Source organism: Buteo buteo, chromosome 10, assembly GCF_964188355.1.
Source record: "Buteo buteo chromosome 10, bButBut1.hap1.1, whole genome shotgun sequence".
Classification (NCBI taxonomy): Eukaryota; Metazoa; Chordata; class Aves; order Accipitriformes; family Accipitridae; genus Buteo; species Buteo buteo.
In genome coordinates this window covers 9233420-9252002 of record NC_134180.1, presented here as the reverse complement: position 1 = coordinate 9252002, position 18583 = coordinate 9233420, and the positions used below count along the sequence as shown (strand labels likewise).

At 53.3% G+C, this 18583-nt stretch overlaps 1 protein-coding gene across 3 annotated transcripts; it reads right to left on the bottom strand.

Annotated features, from left to right (window-relative positions):
* Positions 1–5811: 5811 nt before the first annotated feature.
* On the bottom strand, positions 5812–16862 carry GLUL (glutamate-ammonia ligase). Of its 3 annotated transcripts, none has more exons than XM_075038523.1 (7): positions 16843–16862; positions 11335–11525; positions 9904–10065; positions 9492–9638; positions 8889–9016; positions 8506–8705; positions 5812–7522 (listed from the first exon to the last, which is right to left on the bottom strand). In XM_075038523.1, exons 2-7 carry the CDS (start codon positions 11498–11500, stop codon positions 7204–7206), a joined length of 1122 nt encoding a protein of 373 aa, XP_074894624.1. In that variant the 5' UTR covers positions 11501–11525; positions 16843–16862; the 3' UTR covers positions 5812–7203. The 3 variants fall into 3 exon arrangements, with proteins under 3 accessions (XP_074894624.1, XP_074894626.1, XP_074894625.1); XM_075038525.1 differs by lacking the exon at positions 16843–16862 and adding an exon at positions 14188–14399; XM_075038524.1 differs by lacking the exon at positions 16843–16862 and adding an exon at positions 12739–12892.
* Between the last annotated feature and the right edge of the window lie 1721 nt (positions 16863–18583).

The window sequence follows — 18583 nt, the reverse complement described above, 5'->3', positions numbered from 1 at the left end:
TCGCCCACTGATCACTGGCACGGTTATTTGCCAAAGGGAAGGCATCCATGTTACAGTGAAAGCATTTTAAAGAGCTGATGGAGATCTTGCCAGGAGAGCCAGCCACAAGGAGAGGTGGAAAAAATGGAGCCAGTTAATCACCCCGCATGTGTTATCTGGGCAGAAAATAGTCTGAAAATATCTTGTATTTCAGAGCAAGCACATAGTTTTCAGTGATTCAGCCAGCTGAAGCTCTGGCCTCCAAGTTTCAGAGGCAGGCTAAGCCCATCTCTAAACCCAGCTGTTCCCGGGTAGCTTCCTAAATGGAAACAGCACCCGGACAACATAGCCCTGGGCACAGCTATTCCCACCTCAAACTTGGTGGCTTGCTCAGGATCCCCTAAACATGGAGAAGCATTGAGCAGATTGTTTTTCGTGGTTGAAGCAAATGTTGATCCTCACATTTTACCAAATACCTGCTGGCCAGCATACTTTCCAGAATCCTACAGGTTCAGCTCAGTAGGGGAGGAGGATCCTATTCACTTGCTTTCCCAGTATTTTAGGCATTTTGGCCAAGCTCTGGCTCAGGACAGAAGCAGCTGGGCAATTCAGCCAGCTGCTCAGCATCTCCATGAGCCATACAGACAGGCTTGAGCCACCCAGCTTTGTGATGAGAAAAAGCAGCCCAAACCCAGATCTGATCAATAATTCTCATTTTAACAGCATGTTTGGCACTGGGGAAAGCTGCCAGCAAAAACTGTGGAGTCTAGTGCCTCATCCACCCACAGGACGTGAAAACACACAGCAAGGCACTGCTGCTGTCAGCTTCATCTAAAACCTGAGTGGAAGAGGAGGATCATTCCTTCTGAACCTGTACAGCCCATGCCCAGCCAAATGGAGTCCTAAAGATCATCAATCCTGAGCTCAGGGGCTTAAAGCAGCAGGCTCAGGCTGCTGGGGAGCCAAAAACCACCCTGTCAAGCACCCATTGCTGTCCTGCACCCTACACCCAAGCCAGGCTGGTGCCACAGGACCCCTGGGTCCAGGGTCTCCAGGGCTCCCCCAGATCCCTGGTGGGACAAGGGTTACATCCAACAGACATGGCACCCTGGGAGGGCAGTCAGTGGTGGCACAGATGGAGAAGCTGTTGGCACCGACGTGGTCTTCCCCAGGCTCTGCAGCCTGCCTGCTTTCCACACCAGCCTGGCAACCCACCTTTGCCACTGTTTTTTGGGCTGGAACTGTAGAAGTCTCCACTTCTGTTTTCCTCCCCCAGACCTCCGCCCCGGCCTTTCTGAGCAATTGCAATCTAAGCCACGGAGCACAGAGAGTTCAACCAACAAGGGGAGGAGAGGAAGGTCCCGAGGTGTGGTGTCCATGCCTGGGCCAACCCTCCCAGCAGCCAAGGAAAGGGCTTGCGAAGAGGAGTCACGGGCACAACCTGTTGACAAAGGAAAGCAGGGCTCCCGCCGAAACGAGCTGGCTCCACCTGGGGCAAGGGATTAGAAACCTCAGCAGAGCCCTCTGATTCCTCCCAGCAAACCAACTGTGGCTGGAGGCAGGGATTAAACCCGGTGGTAGAGGAATGCAGCTCCTTCCCGCTGCGGAGTCCAAATTGGCACTGCATCCCCACTCAAGACGTGGCTTACATAATACAGCTTATGAAAGCAAAATAGCCCGGCCGTGCCAGCCTGTGGGCAGGCCAGGATGGGGGGGCAGGGGGGGAAGGGGAAAAAAAAGAAATTTTTTGGCTGAGGTAAAGCCTAGCAGCCCCCCTGCACACACAGCAGTCTTGCACCATCTCACCAGGGAAGGGAGGAAAGGAGCAGTGAGGGAGAAAGCTTAGGAGAGGCAAAGGGGCCCGTCCTCCTACAAGACTGGAGCTGCAGCCCTGGTGCTTGTTCTGGAGTCACAGAATACAGATTTTCCCCCTAATTTCCCCCTCTGACCCTGGGTTTCTCCCCAGCCAGGCAGGTTCCCATTGAGGTCAACCCATGCATGTTCTGCATGCAAGGCCACTGCAGGTTCCAGGGCCTAGCCTGTAAGAAGCACCCAGCCCCAGATCTCATTCCTTCCAAACACAGGCCAGACACCTCCAGGAACAGCTGGGAGAGGCTCTGATCCACACCATGTCCCACTGGGGATGGAGACCGTGGAGATGCTTCCGTGCGGTCATCAGGGTTGGGTCTGCCCAGAGCCCTTCTCTGCATGTTCTCATCAAAGGTCATTGCACAAGAGAGGGGGACAGTCCCAAAACACCCAGCACTGCCTCAGAGCAGAGTCACAAGGAGCAAACTGAGATCACCATCTCCTCATGATCCAGGCAATTAACAAGTGACACCTTTAGGCATCCAGATGGGTCATTACTCAGTGACTGACATCTCCCATAATCTACAGGGCCTCAGGAAAAGCTGTTTGTCTCTCCATACTGCAGATCCTACAGATGGACTGGCCCCTTTATCAGCAAGCAAAGAGAGTCAAGACTCAATTTAAAAGCTGCAGGAGCCAGCAAGGTGAAACCAGGCACTGCACATAGGTGGTTAGTCCCAGCTGAAGAGCCAGGGGAACCACTTGTGGGTGGAGGACCCACTCACGAGCCACCCTGGGTCTGACCCTGCATCCAGCTAGCTGGAGAAGCCAGGCAGACCTAAGGAGATCTTCCTTTTCAAGAGCTCCCACTTGTTTCCTAAGCAGCTGTCCTCAATTTAATCAGTAACTGAAGAAGTAGGATGAAATCCTGGCTCAGCTGAAGCCAAATTACTGACACCCCTGATGGCAGGATTCCCGTCCCAGCTCCGCCACCTTTCTCATCTGGGTCACACAAGAAACTACTAACCAGCCACATTTAACCTGTTCCCAGTGGGCTGGACCCCAGCACCTTTCCAGAGCATGCCCTGGCCTCCTTCAAGAGGCCAAAGGACCTCCAGCCCCTCTTCTGTGGCTCTGCACCAGCTCGCAACGCAGCCGATGAACAGCAAGCATAGATCTTAGCCGGGACTTCTCTGAACACTACGCTGGAGGAGCTGCTGGACCTCCAGGAGGCATTTCAAGAGAGCAAAGCAAGGCTGCTCCGATAACATGAGCTTCAAGCACAGAGGCCCTTGCAGAGCTCTGCAAATCACCCCCTCAGCAGTCTGTGCCTGGCTCCCTTCCTGGGACCATCCCTCCCCACCCTCCACCAGCAGAAAGAGATGGAGGACAGTCACATGAGCCAATATCAACATCCCAGAAAAAGGGAAAAACACAGACTCGGAGAAATAAAAACAATTTTGCCTAGCAACACAAAGTGCCTCTCTTCCCACCCCCCCACCCCCAGGTAACAGCATCCAAAAGACAGCTCAGCAAAACCTCACCCACCTAAGCCTGGCTGATTTCTCCTCCAGAAGCTGTGTTCAGGAAGGCAGATGTGGTCACAGCCAGAGGCTGCACAAGGATATGAAGGCTCATATACCAAAAAGGGTAGTCTAGGAAGATCAAATAGCACTGAAAAACACACACAAAAAAAGTGGTATGTGGACACTGGAGCAGCACCAGGGCACTGTGAAAGTGTGAAAGGGCAGAAGAAACCCCAGCAGACACATCTGATTCATCAGGCTTTTCAGGAAGAGAAAAGCCCTCATGTCCTCACGGTAATTGGGCTGGCACAGCCCAGTGTTAAAAGATGCTACAAGTGTGATCTTGATTAGCTCATCTGCTGCAGGCTATATTTGAAGGGAGCTGTGGCTAATCTTATTTTGATTGCCTTAAAATTCAGTTATGGGGAAAAGCCTGGTGTGTGAGCAGATATATTAATCATTTTGGAGCAGCCTTGTCTCCTAAGCTGGTGTTTGATTAAAAGGGAGTACAATCAACAGGCACTTCAAAAAGCTGGTGCTATTTTTGACTGCTTCATTTGGAGCGGTTCCTGATGCTCCAATGTGCCTAGCTGACCCTTTGGGACTGATACTTGCATTTTCTTGTATTCAGTGAACATTTCTGTATCATTGTTCACATTTTAAGAATGTGTGAGCAAGCAAAGGGAGTTGCTTCCTCCTGAGAGGCTAATATTAAGAGTCAAAATGTTTTATATAAATACATAAGCAGTAAATTCAGCTTCTGAAGGTTTCAGGCTCAATTTGCAAGAGCTCCACAGCCTTAAGAGGAGGCCTCTCTACCCTATTAGCTGGGAAATGGTGTTCAGGTAACTGCAAAGCAGACTCAGCAAGGAGGCTTTAGGCAAAAAATCAGAAAACAACGTCTAGAGGAAAGAAGATTTTTTTTTTCTTCTAATTCATTATAATCTTTTTTTTACATATATTTCTAATAATCATCTTAAAAGCCATTTTGCAGCACAATGTTGTTTTGACCTTGTTTTCAGCTGGGTAATTGTGAAGTGAGCGGATAAATGCTTTCTCAGCTGAGAACAAGAGGAACTATTAAGCATCAAGCTCCTGTGCTAAATTTATGTTCCAGGCAGCTAGAGAAGCAAAGGACTGATGCCTGCTCCTGTTACCACCCTGACGGCCGGCCTGGAGATGGCATCTTCTGCAGGGACGTGCAAATGGTATTCCACATCTCTACGTCGATGAGGAGCAGGGAGATGCTGTTTAGCTCCAGGACAAAACCTGGCTGCCCATCAGCTACTGCCTTGGCTGCTGGTGCTGCTTGGTAGCCAAAACTAAGCCATGACCCCTTTTACCAATTTCTTCATTCCCCAGGAGAAAAGCGGCTCTGGAGGAACAGGGCTCCAGCTTCAAGGATGCACAGCATTCCAAGGTACAGGAATCTCAAAAAGAGCATTACTATGTCATGTCCTTCCTTCTGTGCAAATGCCCTTACAGAAGTTTCCTTAATTTAGGTGTAATCCATTTTTTCCTCGGTAACATTTTCTTGGAAGGCAGAAAGAACAGTAGCTGTCCCCCACCCCCACACCCGTATCAGCAGAAAACCCCAACGTTTCTGGGCTCACGAGTTACTCCAGAGCAGCATGGCTTTCTTCTGGCTGCAGTACACCTGCTCCAGCCCAGACAGCGGTCAAAGTCCTCGTGGTCACATCACGATTGGAGGAAAGGACATGGCGTCCCCTTTGCTTCTGCTCCAGTGACACTCCACGCCGCACAGGCACAGAGAGGGTAATTTTGGGACTGTGGAGATGAAGGTGCTGACTTGAATGTTCCCCAGAAGGGAGATGCAAAAGACTGCTTGGTCCACAAAAAAGTGATGGCAGGAACAGCCTCATCAGCCCAACAGTATGCTTGTGTGTGATTAATCCAGATTTAAAGATGGGAATGGTTAAAGCATCCATCCCTGAACAAAGTACCTCTCAGGGAGCTGGGAAATAGCATCACAAGCTAAATAAAGGACTATGAGAGCAACATGACACATTTCTATTACCTTGCTTACTTTTCTAAATGCCTGTTTTTATACCAAAGGTGGATGAGCAGCATTTTCTCCATAGGGAGACTGGGAAAGGGTCCTCTTCCACAAAGCCCCTTTTTTCATGAAGTTTCCTGGAATTTTACTTTCTGTGGGATTTCTACATCGTGTAGAACTTGTGTGGAGGAGGCTGGGGAGACACACAAACACCTGTACTTACCCCATAACCCTCCCCTATAGACACTCACAAGCCCAGTCCCTTTCCCACTCCAGTCACAGCTGGACCATCACTCCCTGGAGAATCAAGAGCCACCTAGAAAACCCCATTTTTCTGAGAGCACACATGGATTGCAAGACACCTGCCCCCCCAAAAAAACACCCCACAAATGAAAAGCCAAAGCCTACCCACTTCAAATGGTGAAGGCAATGTGCATACAAAAGAAGCTGCCAGGATGAATCACAGAAAGGAGGCAGAAGTTGGAATTAAGGTTTTGTTCTTTTTTTCTTTTTTTATTATAAAAAAAAAATCTATTCGGAAGAAGTCCAAATGCAACAGAATATAACTGGCACCATCTAAGATACCCAAGTGTAAAATCCTGGAACGTTTGAACCCCCCAGCATAAGCTGGGAGGTGCCAGGGCTGGCTGGGAGGGAAGGGGTGGCCTCCCCCTTCTCCTAGCCCCCGTCACAGCTGGATGGCAGGCAGCCCAAGAGCCAGGACACAACAGTGACGTCAACGGTCTCTGTAAAACCATTCAGTTTTAGAAACTAAGAACATTATGAAAAAAAAAAAAAAAAGGTAAAACTTTTTTTCTTTTATCAAAAGCCCTGCTTTAGTGACATGCTAGCCCTGCTGGAAAGGTAAAACACCCACAGCTCTGTCCAGAACAGTTAAGTTGACCGGTCAACTCCTAGTTCAGGACACCTTCCTCCTGTTGATCTACATGCTTGTAAGCGCGTCGCGGCTGCTCGAGTTACAGCAATAAATGCTTCTGCAGGCTTCCCAGGTCTGGGAACTGCCTCCTGCAAACTCCACTCCACGCTCAAACAAATCTCACCCAAGTCTCCTCCACCAAACCCTCCAAGCTCACCCTCAGTCCCACCTGGAGGCCCTCCAGCAACATCCTCAGGAGCTCTGCCTGCTCTAGCTGGGTGAGTCATTGGAACGTCTTCTCTTTTTTAAAAAAAACAAAAACAAAAACCACTTTCATATATAATTTTTTTGTTGTTTTTAGATTTAAATAGAAAAATACTACTTCACTCTGTGTTATGAGCCAGAGACCAGTTGACTTCCAGTGACAGAACCAGGAGTTCTCCTCAATGCTCCTATGCTGAGCTCAATGCCAGAAGATTCCCAGAAACCTCAGAGTGGCCAGAGGGTGAAGATCTCCCCATCACACCATACAGGCAGGAGCACGCGGGGCTCCATCACAGCTCCCGTCTTCCCTTCTCCACAGAAGGGCACCAACCTTAGAGAACCATCAGTCTCCAGAGAGCTGGCTAACAACCCAAATTTGTCTCTTGGGGAAGTCAGGTATAGTTTTAAGCTTTCCACTCATCTACTGGCTTTTTGTGTGTGCAGTCTGTTCCTGGAAGCCACTGGATCCCATCAGATGTACACAAGAATTAGACAAAAAATAAAACAGTGGTTAAAAGTTCTCTAATACCCTCTCCTCCTCTTGTCTTCTGAAGAGTCAATGACAAAAAGACATCGATAAAACTAAATTTGCCCTCCCCCCCACCTCAAGACAACAAGAGTTACTGAGACACAAAACGTGTTATCTTGTACCCTCAGGATTACATCTAGAAGGAAAGTTTAGGGGTGCGGGAAGTGGGGGGGGGAAGGCGGTGTCTGTGGGTGCAGTCTGCTTAGTTCTTGTACTCAAAAGGCTCGTCTCCAGTTTCGTTGAGGAGACACGTACGGACGAGGGCCTCTGTCACAGCATAAGGATCACAGTTGGCGGAGGGCCGGCGGTCCTCGAAGTAGCCCTTCTTCTCATGGCCCACATTCCTGGGGATGCGGATGCTGGCGCCGCGGTTGGCCACGCCAGCGGAGAACTCATGGATGTTGGATGTCTCGTGGAAACCCGTCAGGCGCCTGGCATTGTCCAGCCCCCCTTTGGGGTCATAGGCACGGATGTGGTATTGGTGACGCTTGCTCAGCTTCTCGATGGCCTCTTCAATGTGCCTGCGAAGGGAGCAAGGAAGAGGGGAAGACACAGTGAGTGTCTGACAGATGGTACGAGCTGAGCCACTCTTGACTGTTGCGTCAAAGCAACAACAGATTCGTCGCTGTCCCCAAGCCGCTTCATGATGAAGCCTTACGCCCTACAACCCACTTTTCTGATCATCTCAACGCAGGGCTTCTCTCCACTCCTACTGCTGACCGAAGCTGGTTCTCACAAAAGGATCCCCGTGGCCAAATCCCACAGGGTTCCTCGGGAGTGCTGTGTGTGAGACAACACCAGTTCAACCCATGGCCAAGTCCCACAGGCACACTGCCCCTGGGGAAGCTGCTCTCAGAAGGGAGATGTCTCAACACAGAAGTTTCTGTTCCAGAAGCTCACACGGTCACGGGTTGGCTCATTATCTCAGGGCATCGCCAAGATTAAGGCAAGAAAACACAGCTGCCAGGAGGAATCCCTTCACAGAGCTCCACTGCAACCCAGTGCTGTAAGGTCCCTGCCGGCACTCAGCACATCAGTCCCATATGGGAACTCAGGTTTCACATTTCCAGGATCTTTGTGTTTAAGAAAACGTAGCATTTGCTTCCACAGCCTGGCCTAGACAGAAGCAAATGCTCTTTCTCTTTCATTATAGTTATACAAAAAAAAAAAGGCCAATGCTGAATTTATTTGTTTGTTTCCAGCACTGGCAGATCAAGAGCTGGACAGCTTGTTAGGAATAGCTGCATCCTGGCCACATGTGCTTCTGTCAGCACCGATGGAGCTGTACTGCTGGCTGAATTTCCCACCCAGCACCAAGATGGGAGCATATCGTTATACAAAATAAATAAATTTAAAAAATCCAGAAGAAAAGCTCAAACATAATGCCAAGCACCAGAGTGATGTCTCCCGTGCGGGCAAAAGGTCTGCAAAAAGCTCATGGCTACCAAGTCCAGCCTGCTGCCTAGCAAACGAATGCTACTGCCCCATCTCAAAACAAACTTACTTGAGACCTCCCTCTTCCCTCATGTTCTTGGTACTGAAGTTGGTGTGACAGCCAGCACCGTTCCAGTTCCCAGGGATGGGTTTGGGATCGAAGGACACAATGACGCCGAAGTCTTCACACACCCGATGGAGGATGAAGCGTGCAATCCAGAGGTGATCCCCCATCTCAATCCCTTCGCATGGTCCCACCTGGAACTCCCACTACAAGGAGGAGGAGTCACTGGCTCAGTGGTGCAGAGACAGTCGCTGTGAGGCACCTCCCACCCCTTTATGCTCCGGTCGTCGATTAAAAAAACTACATGACTCAGAGCAGGCAGCAAAAGCTCACACTGCCTGGGATTTTTCTGTACTATCTTATTCCACGAGGCAGCTAAAACAATTTACCTGGGCTGGCATCACTTCTGCATTGGTTCCTCCAATTTTCACACCAGCATAAAGGCACGCTCGGTAGTGAGCCTCCACAATGTCTCTGCCATAGGCTTTGTCTGCTCCTACACCGCAGTAATACGGACCTGCAATGGCACAGGTGAACAGCAAGGGGAACATGAGTTTCCAGAAGGAAAAAGGTTCAAACTCAGTGAAGACAGAGCACATACAGGGAAGAACTCTCCAAAGGCTTGGAATGTGCAGAAAAGCCCCCAAATCTGTTTTTAATGGAAGCACTAGCAGAGCAGAGCACTGATGGAGAGCGAGTCCCTCTGAGAGTCTGGACTTGTGCTCTGTCTTCACTGAGTTTGAGTTTGTTAGTCACCTGCAGCCTAACAAACCATGCAGCAAATTTGGATGTGGCCAATCACCATCTCAGCCTTTCTGTAACAATCTTAATCTCATGGGTTCATTTTTGCCAGTATCCTGCTTGCTATTGTCCACCTTCAGCTCTAGAAACAGCTCGAATCTTTCAGCTCGCCTGAAGCACTTAAGCTGCGTCACACGGATTACAGTTCAAATGCTCCTAAATTGGTCCAGCGCAGACTCCCGAAAGATTACCTTGGGGTCCAGGGAAGCCATTGGAAGGCCAGCCAAAAGGATGTCCATCTGTCCCCAGAAGAGTGTACTCTTGCTCCATCCCAAACCAGGGGTGCTGGTTGGACACCATATCCATAATCCGTCTGCAGGTGTGTCGGAGATTTGTCTCTAGAACGGAAAAGCAACGCGAGGCTTATTAGTATCTCCACCTCCATTCCCCATTTCCACTTCATTTACAGTTTGAGTCCCAGCAGCGTGGGTGAAGAATCCCAGCACCAGCCCTTCCTCCACCACCACTTTGTTTGCCTTGTACTTTCAGGGCAGGGATTATTTTTGTGTCGTGCATGAAGCTAAGGGCATGAACAACATTTGGATAGGTATCCCCTTCCCAGAAACACCACCTCCACCAGGAGAAAGAAGAAGGTCCATTCACCTGCAGACTGGCGGTTGTATTTGAAGACCTCACAGAGAACTAGTTTATTGGGATCCTTACGAAAAGGGTCCCGAAACATGGCAGCAGGTCGCAGGTACATGTCGCTGTTGGAGCCTTCAGCCTGGAAGGTGCTGGAGCCATCGAAATTCCACTCGGGGAGATCTGGAGGAGAGAGAGGAATAAGCCACAGTGACCCAGGGTCCCCAGTCACCAGGAGGATGGGCTCCCTGCCACTCTCTGGTATTACAGAGGTGAAGGTGCTTATAAACAACAGGCCTACAATAGGTTTAATCCCAGCTCATCTGATTTTGTTCCAAATGGGGGAAGCAAAAAAAAAAAAAAAGACTAAAACCCCCAAAAACAAAATGAGCAAAAAACAGGGGAGTGCAACTCCCCAGCCACCCTGGGAAACACAAGGAGCTGGGCTGCTGGCCAAACCCAAGCAAACCGAGCAGCAATGAAGATGTTTCCCATGTCACAACAACCACTGGGACAGGCAGAGCACCCAGTCTCAGCTGGGCAAGCTGAGAGAGAGCAAAGCACATGACATCTTCAAGCTGTAGGAATGAGGGGAGCCATGAAATACCCTTATCCATCTTGGATGGCCTGGAGAAAGTGGGAAAACAAATCACACATAGGTGAAGTCTCATATGGAGGAGGAGTATGGCCAGCTTGGCCCCCTCGCCCACCCCTCCTGGCTGTGCACTGCCCTCCAGGTCAAAGCACAGCGGGAGCAGCAGTGAACTCCACCTGGGGAATGTTATCTTCTCCATATCCTGGGGGGAAAGTGGGAGGATGGGAAGCACAAAGATTTCAAAGGAGCTGTGCCAACCACTCCCTTAGAGGGAAAAGGGGAAAGGAGAGGGGAAAAAAAAAAAGAAAAAAAAGAAAAAAAAAAAAGAGAGAGATAATTCTGCTCAGTCACACACAGTATTTTCATTTCATAACTGTCTCCAGCCAGCACCATGGCAACCTGGGGAAAATCCTAATGCTATTATTGTGTAAGCTGGGACTGTTTGTTCTGAGGGACACAAGCTCTTAATTACACCGGATAGCTCCATTCTTTCCCCTCCACTTTCTTCTGCCAAACTACTTCCGGCCAAAACGAGTACTCGAGAGTCAATGGGCTGCCGAGCCCCTGCCAACAGCCCCCAGCCCCTGCCAACAGCCCCCTCCGCAGCGGGGGCAGCGCCAGGGATGGGCTCCCGACCCCGGGCATCTCACTGAAGTGCCACATCTGGAGAGCTGGGAGCATTCCCCTGGGGTATCTGGGGAAGGAGGTAACTGGAAGGGGGTGAGGAGCAACATCTTCCCCAAACACCATCCTTCTGCCATACAAAGAGACAAACGGCATCCTTTCTCCAGAGCAGCCAAGTCCGGCTGCTTTCTCCACCTGGCGAGGGGTCGCAAATCCTGCACCCGCCCTCTCACCTTCGAGGCTCTTGGGCTCGTGGTCCAGCGTGCGGGTTTTGCAGCGGAGGTGCTCCCCCGTCCCATCGATCCAGATGTACATGGCCTGGACCTTCTCCCCCTGCGGCAGCTTCATGTACATGTGCTTGATAGCTTTGCTCAGGTGGGAGCTCGCTGAGGTGGCCATGGCTGCAGACCGGACGAGGGGGTTCCTGCAGGGAGGATACAAAAAACAACCCCAACCGTGAGTCCTTCCCTCTGCTCCCAGATTTTTCACCCCCCCAGCCAGGGAGGAGCATGAGACAAGTCGGCCACGGGGCTGGCTGCCGTCTCCAGCGGTCCCGTGCTGTTCTGCAGGCAGAAAACACAGCAGCTCAGGCAGACGCAGGCAGCTAGGAAAGCCCTGCTCCAGAAGCGATGCCTTCAAAGCATCCCATCAATACCTAAACTCCTGCCCACGTCCTGCCAATAAACTAAGTCTTATGCACCAAGCAACAGCCTTCAAAAGTGCTCCTCAGCCCCGTGTGAACTTTTCACCTCCACACTCACCGCCGTTCCAGAGCAAGGCTAATACCCAGGAAAGTTTAGCTGGGGCTTTTTTAACACACTCGGTTCAGCGAGGAGGGCTTGCCAGCCCCAGCTGCCTTCTCAGATCCGCTGGTCTGAAGTTATACGAGCCTTGTCTAGGGCGGGAGGTAGCGCAAAAGCAAGGGGCACCGCAAGCGACCGCTGAGCAGCCCGGGCAGCTGCCTCTGGGCAGTGACAGGGAGGCTCAAGGGGCTCTGGTCCCAGACAGCAAGGGGCTCTGGTCCCAGAAGGCGAGAGCTGCAGCATCCCTGCAAGCCCAGCACCGCCTGGAGCCGGGCTCCTGGGGACAGCCAGCCCACGGGTCACCACGGGCACCCGTGGGGACCAGGTGCGTTTGCAGGAGCTCGGAAACGCACTTTATTTAAAAATTGGAAGCGACTTAGTCACTTCAACACCCTAACCCTCTGCAGGAAGGCTCGGGCTGCCCACGCCACCTCCCCAGTGCACCCTGCTATGGGGGGGTTCCTCTGGGCTGGCCGGGGGGGGCTCCCCACGGGCCCCACTCCAGCCGTCCCCCACGCGTGCATCTCCCGGCAGGGAGGGAAACACCCTTACCCTAGCAAGCAGCTAAGGAGCCTCGCACCGAAAAAAAACCAAAAAACCTGCCAAGAGCATCTGTTTTCGCGAGAAAACCCGACCTGCCTCTCCGCTCCCCACCCCCCCCCCCCCCAAAACAACAACAACAAAAAAGCGAAGCAGGAATTTTCCCCTGGAAGGTCTGGAGCCACCGGGGACTCCCGGCACAAGGCGGAGCTGTGTCTCCCCCCCCCCCCGCCCCGGGGAAGGCGCGGGTGGCAGCCGGCCGCGGGCACCCCCCGTCCCCCGCGGGGCCGTTACCTGGGCTGGGCTGCGGTGGCGGCGGCGGGCGCGGGGCTCCCACGCTCGGCTCCCGGGGCCGCGCCCGCCGCTGCTTTATGGCGGCGCAGCGCCGGCCCCGCCGCACTGATTGGGCAGCGGCGGGCGGGCCGGGGGCAGGACGGGGCCGGAGGGGGGCCGGGGGACGAGAGGCCGCCGCCCCACCTCCCTCAGCCTCCTCTTCCTCCTCCTCCGGCGGCGGCAGCGATGGCCCGGCGGCCCGGCTGCCGCCCCCCCCCCCCTCGCCGGGAACGGGAGGGAAACCCCCCGCTTCGCCCCACACGGAAGGAGGGGGGGCGGAAAGCAAAGGGAAAGGGGGGGGGTGGTGGTTCATTTTGCAACCTTCCCGGCCCGAAAAAAAAATAACCCCTCATCTCGCCTAGTTCTGGGAAAGCGGAGGCAGGAGCAGATCCAGGGTTTTCCGCGGCGGTTACGTTAGCGGCTGCCTTTGCATAACTCCCAGGGATGGAAATCGGCCGCCCTGGGTAAACAGGGCAGCGGGAGGAGACGGAGGGACTGGAGCCCCCCCAAGCCCTGGCTCTGCCTTGGTGCACACGTTTGGGGGTGGGGGGACAGGCAGTACCTGCTCTATGCCCTGCTTTGCCCCTCGGAGCGGGTAACGGGCTCCAGCACCTGGATTTGCGGCCAAAACCCTCGCTCCAGGGCACAGGATGGGGCACTGTCACACGAGGGAGGAGAGCTCCCCCAGCCCCGTCGTGGGTGTGGGGGCACCCACTTCAGGGGCACTCAGCAAACTGCAGGCACTGCCCAGTATTTTTCCACCCCGGCAGCTCGCTGTCCCATCCCTGCTCCTGCTCAGCCCTCCGCACCTCCCAGCCCACACCCAAGAGGCCGGAGAGCAACACCAGCACTAGCAGAAGGAGCCGCAGCCCCTGCACGCATGCCTGCACACACGGGCACAGGTACCAGGCCAAGCACACAGCACCCACACGCCTGTCCAGGGGCGACAAGATCCTGGGCTGCCCCACACCAGCCTTGGGGGGGTGGCACCAAAATTGCTATATCCCACGAAAAGAGGCACCCTCCTGGCGGTCACAGCCGCCCTACTGAAGACACACCTGGGGGGAAAGTGGCCAGGGAGAGCTGGATCCTCAGCCAGGAGGTGGAAGTGCTGGCTAAGGCCTTGCCTTGATTTATGGCCCATCTCAAGAGCCGGGTCCCCACCCCTCCTCCGGGGACAACCCAGCTCCTCCTTTACCACCACCTTGCAGCAGCCACAAGTGTGTGTTAATCCCCCGAGGCTGTCCAGGAAAAGGTGAAATGCAGGTGCTTTTCACCTTCTCCCATTGCTTGGGCAAGGCAAAGCCAAAAAGCATTACAACAGAAACTGCCTTCCCCCACTGCCCCAGTTCCTGCACCCCACGTATAGAGCAAAGGTTTCAACACATTCAAACAAATGCTGCGTTTTACCGGTAGAAATTAGCTCAGGATCTCATATTCAGACCAAGTCCAGCTGTGGTCGCTTGAATCTAACAGCTCGGCTGAAGCAAAAGGAGGCAGGAGCTGGTGCCGAGACCCAGTCGCTCCAGGAAAGACCCAAAATAGCTCCCATAAAGAGAAGCTGTCAAGCCACAGGCAATGTAAAGCCGTGCCCAGCCCTTTTCCCTGGGTTTGCAGAGAGGATTTGTTTAATCGAGACACTGACAGTATCGATAAGCTCCAAATTCTTGGAAACGTGCTTGCTACTTGCAAATTTCCCAGAAACTTTGGCCACCAGAGCTGCCTGCAAACAAGCCCAGGGTGTTTACAGGTGGAAGTCCCTGCGGCGCGGGGTGACCCTCATGCCATCCAAGCCTCGGGGCTGGGCACCCCCTCTTTTCACCCGCTGAGCTCTGAACAACCCCGACGGGAAGAGAGGAGCAAAGGCAGCTTGCAGGGTCGACGCCTCCTCTCCATCCGATAAATACACGCCGGGCAGCAAACCCCCACCTGCGAGACACCCCCCCAGCGTGGGCAAGGGTTTCACGGCTGGGGTGGGAGGATATCTCTCCCAGCCCCGGGGGGGGGGAGGTTTGGTGGCAGTCCCCCCTTGCCTTGCCCTCGCCCTGCACAACATGTTTACGAGCCAGCGGAGAAGAGCCGGGCGCTGCAGCCGCGGGGCCAGCGCCCTCTCCCGGGAGGCCGGCGGGGGATAGAAGCGTCCCCTCGCCGGTCTCGCAGGGTTCAGGGCGGCTTGTTTACAGCCTTGCCTTCCCCTCCTCCTCCCCTTGCAGGCTGCCGGGTTTGGTGGTTGTTTTTTTTTTGGGGGGGGAAACACGACTCAGCCTGTGCCTTCGCCCAGCTGCGTGCTCCAGTGACCCTTATTGTCGCCAGCGTTCAACGAGACAAAAACCACATCGGGGAGCTGGGGAAGGCGCGATGCCAACAGGTGACACCTCCCAGGAGTGGATTTAAATCAGCCTTCAAAGGGCCCCGCTCTAAATGCGCAGCGAGCCTGCCAGAGACAATGCGCCTCTCCGGGGGCGAGTCCCAACTGGCACATGTTTTTCTTTTTTCCTCCTATTAATTCGTGGGAACACCTTTATTCGCCTGCCCCGGCACTTCCCTCCGGCGCGGTTTATATCCTGCGAGCATTGCCAGGGTTGGAAAGCGCCTGGTGAGCTAGGAGGGTTGCTCAGGGCTGGACTTTGCAGCCTTCTGCCTCCAAGGCAGCAATGCAAACCTGGCAGGGACAGCACACAGCCAAGTCCCTGGTCTCCCCGGGAGAGGTCTGGGGACCAGGACAGTCGCATCTCTCACAGTTGGCATGAGACGTGCCTGCTCTTATGTGTGCCCAGTCTGATACCACCACCCTGGCATCTCTTTTTCCAACCCCAGCCAGAAGCCAAGCAGCAAGGGGTCATGGCTTCCCTCTCCACTGTGCCTTGCTGGGGCTGCTGTGACCCATCCCTGTCCACGTGTCCCCTCATCCCTGTCCTGGTGTCCCCCCTCTCCCCATCTTCATGTCCCCCCCCAGCTGCCCTGGGCAGTTTGCTCTCAGCACAGGGACCTTGCACCCCCGCCTGGCTGCTGAGACCCCCTGAAAGTGCAGCCTCATGAATTTGGGAATGCCTTAAAATGCAGAAATGTCACACCACAGAGAGAAAAAATAGAGGGAGTGGAATTCAAGGGTTAAAAAGGCAGGATATGAAACTTCCCTGTGGCTCAGGCCCTGGGGCAGGTGGCTGTTGGCTTTGCTCCAGCAGTGCTGGCACTCTTCCCCAGCTCCCTGGGGCCATTTCTTCGAAGGGTGGCCCCTCACTGAAGACCCTGCAGCTGGAGAGCTGGCCACCCCTGGGGATCTCAGCCCCAACAGACTGCAGACCTGGTCTGCTAAGCCCAGGTACCCATTTGCCTTTTACCAGCACTAAAAAAAAAAAAAAAAAATCTTAAATAGAAATTAATGATTTTTTTTTTTAAAGAGATGTCACACAGGGAGGAATGGTCCATTTGTTGTGACCGGTTAGATCCTAGGAGGAGGCCTGATGCACCCGAAACGCCCCAGCCTCTAGCAGTAACACAGCTGGGAGAGAGGAGGGACAAGCAGAGAATCATAGAATTGTAGAATAGTTTGGGTTGGAAGGGACCTTTAAAGGTTATCTAGTCCAACCGCCCCTGCAATGAGCAGGGACACCTTCAGCACCTCTCCTGTCTCCGTGCCCAACAGCTAAAACATTCCCAAATTCAGATACACCATTTTCAGACCCATCTAGGAAAGAGCTCTGGGCTGTGAGGTCCCGCATAAGGAACTGAAACGCACCCGAGTGAGACCAGGCATGGGCTGGATGTCCTGATGGTGCATCACCTCCATCATTGCTTACCGCTCCGCACAGCTACCTCTGCTCGGACCCACCACGGCGTGCCGACCGCTGCCGGGGCCTGGGCTCAGGGGGGACTCACGGGGCTGGAGGAACTAGAGATGCAGCACCTTTTACCCACGATTAGCAAGGGCTGGAAAAATAAACCTAAGGCCTTAGTGAGTGCTTAATTAACAAGTTGCCCTGATAAGACTCAAACAGCAGTCACCGACTGAGGACAGGGAGCTCAATGTGGGACGGGGGAAACATCTGCGCCGAGGGGACTGACCTTGTACAAGCAGCGGTGGCTGACCGGTCTCCCCTGGAGCACTGCTGCGGGAGGCTGACGAAACCCCCCAAGGCAGGGAGGCGGTAGCTGCTCGCCCGATAAGTGAGCAAACATTGCACGCTCCGCAGCAGGCCCATGCTCCCTTTGAAGATGCTGCCAGGGTCAAGGGTAGCTGAGGGCTGGTGATCAGAGGACTTTCGGAGGCAGAGCGGATTACCTGGGCTGCAGAGAAGGGCAATGCAGGAAAGCAAATTAATAAATAAAAAAGTGCAGAGGGACATGCAAAGAAAAAAAGCTCCCTCCCCTTGCACCTCGACTGCAATACGTGCCCATGACGCATTTAGGGGAAGAGGGGCCTTGGACCGCAGCAGCCCAGAAAGCCTTGTGCAACCCCCTCCGGGTTGCTCGCACCTCCCTCTCCACCCCTTTTTCAGCCACCTTGGTGCCGCTTGCCGTGCCCGATGCCCACCTTGCCACCCCTCGCAAGAAACCGCGGCATCGCTTTGTGCCCCAGCAGCCCCCTTCCCCGGCACCCCCCGGGGAGGGCTCTTTGCAGAAGGGGCATCGCAGCTGCCAGCTCGGGGGGCTGGTCTGGCAGCAACCCCAGCAGGCAGCACCTACCTCTCGCCGGCTCTGCCCCGCACACGTGCAGACCTTGCGCAGAGGCCGAGCGTCTTCAGCGAGCAGGGGCCGCCACCAAGAAGCACGTGCTCGCCTTCAAAAGCAACCAGGGGAAGCTGGAAAATGAGAACGTCAGGGGCAGGCGGGATTTGAGACCTAGAAATTGCTTGGCTCAGTTTGCTCTGTACAAGGGTGGAGAATATCCTAGGGAGTGCTCAGCACATGCCTTTCCCTGCAGTTGGAAATTGGTCACAGTGTGCATTGGCAGGGTTGTTTTTGTTGGGGTTTTTTTTTTGTCTTTTTTTATTAGCGCTGTTCATGCTGCTAAACACACTCCCAGCTAGGTCAGGGCTGTGTTAGCTGTGGCTGGCAGATTAATTTCAGCCTAATACACTTCACAGCTCCATGAGTGAGAGTGCAGAAATCCTCAAAGAGCTGCCCAAGTGGATTCAATGGTAGGATCCAGGCCCAAGACTGTAAATTACGAAGGGTAACTGCAAAGTGCTGTTGTCCGTGTCCCTTCCTTATGGCTGAATTAGGTCCCGTCCTGCCACAACACATGCTTAACCCGGACTGGTGAAGTCAACAGACCCCGACACTCGTATAAGGTTACACAAGTGATTTTGCTTTAGCTGGAGAAGAGGCATGCAAACGCAGAATGTGCTGCAGGGCTGCCAGGTGTAACGGGTCAGAGCCTAGCCTTCACGGTCAGTCCCAAGCAAGAAAACTACGGACAGATGGCAATAGACTCAAAAATACTTCTAATTAATGTAAGGAAATACCAGAGATGTCCTTGCTGAGCAAACAAATCTTACACACCCAGGAGACCAAGCATGAAAAATCACATATAAAAAAAATAATCCTAATACGTTCAAGAAAGGAATTAGTATTTAAAGCTGAACTGCCATACCTGAGACCTCAGACAATTCCAGTTTTAAGGTGCTATGGGCCCAAAAGGATCATACCCATTGCTGACAGTCTTTGAGGTGTCCTAAGCTATTTATATGAGAACAGGCTGGGGCTGTATGGGGGGAAAAACCCCAATCTTCCCCCAAAAGCTCACTCTGGGCATATAATACTCATGCTAGAGGGAGAGCAGGTTTGTGCATCAAGGTGCTTG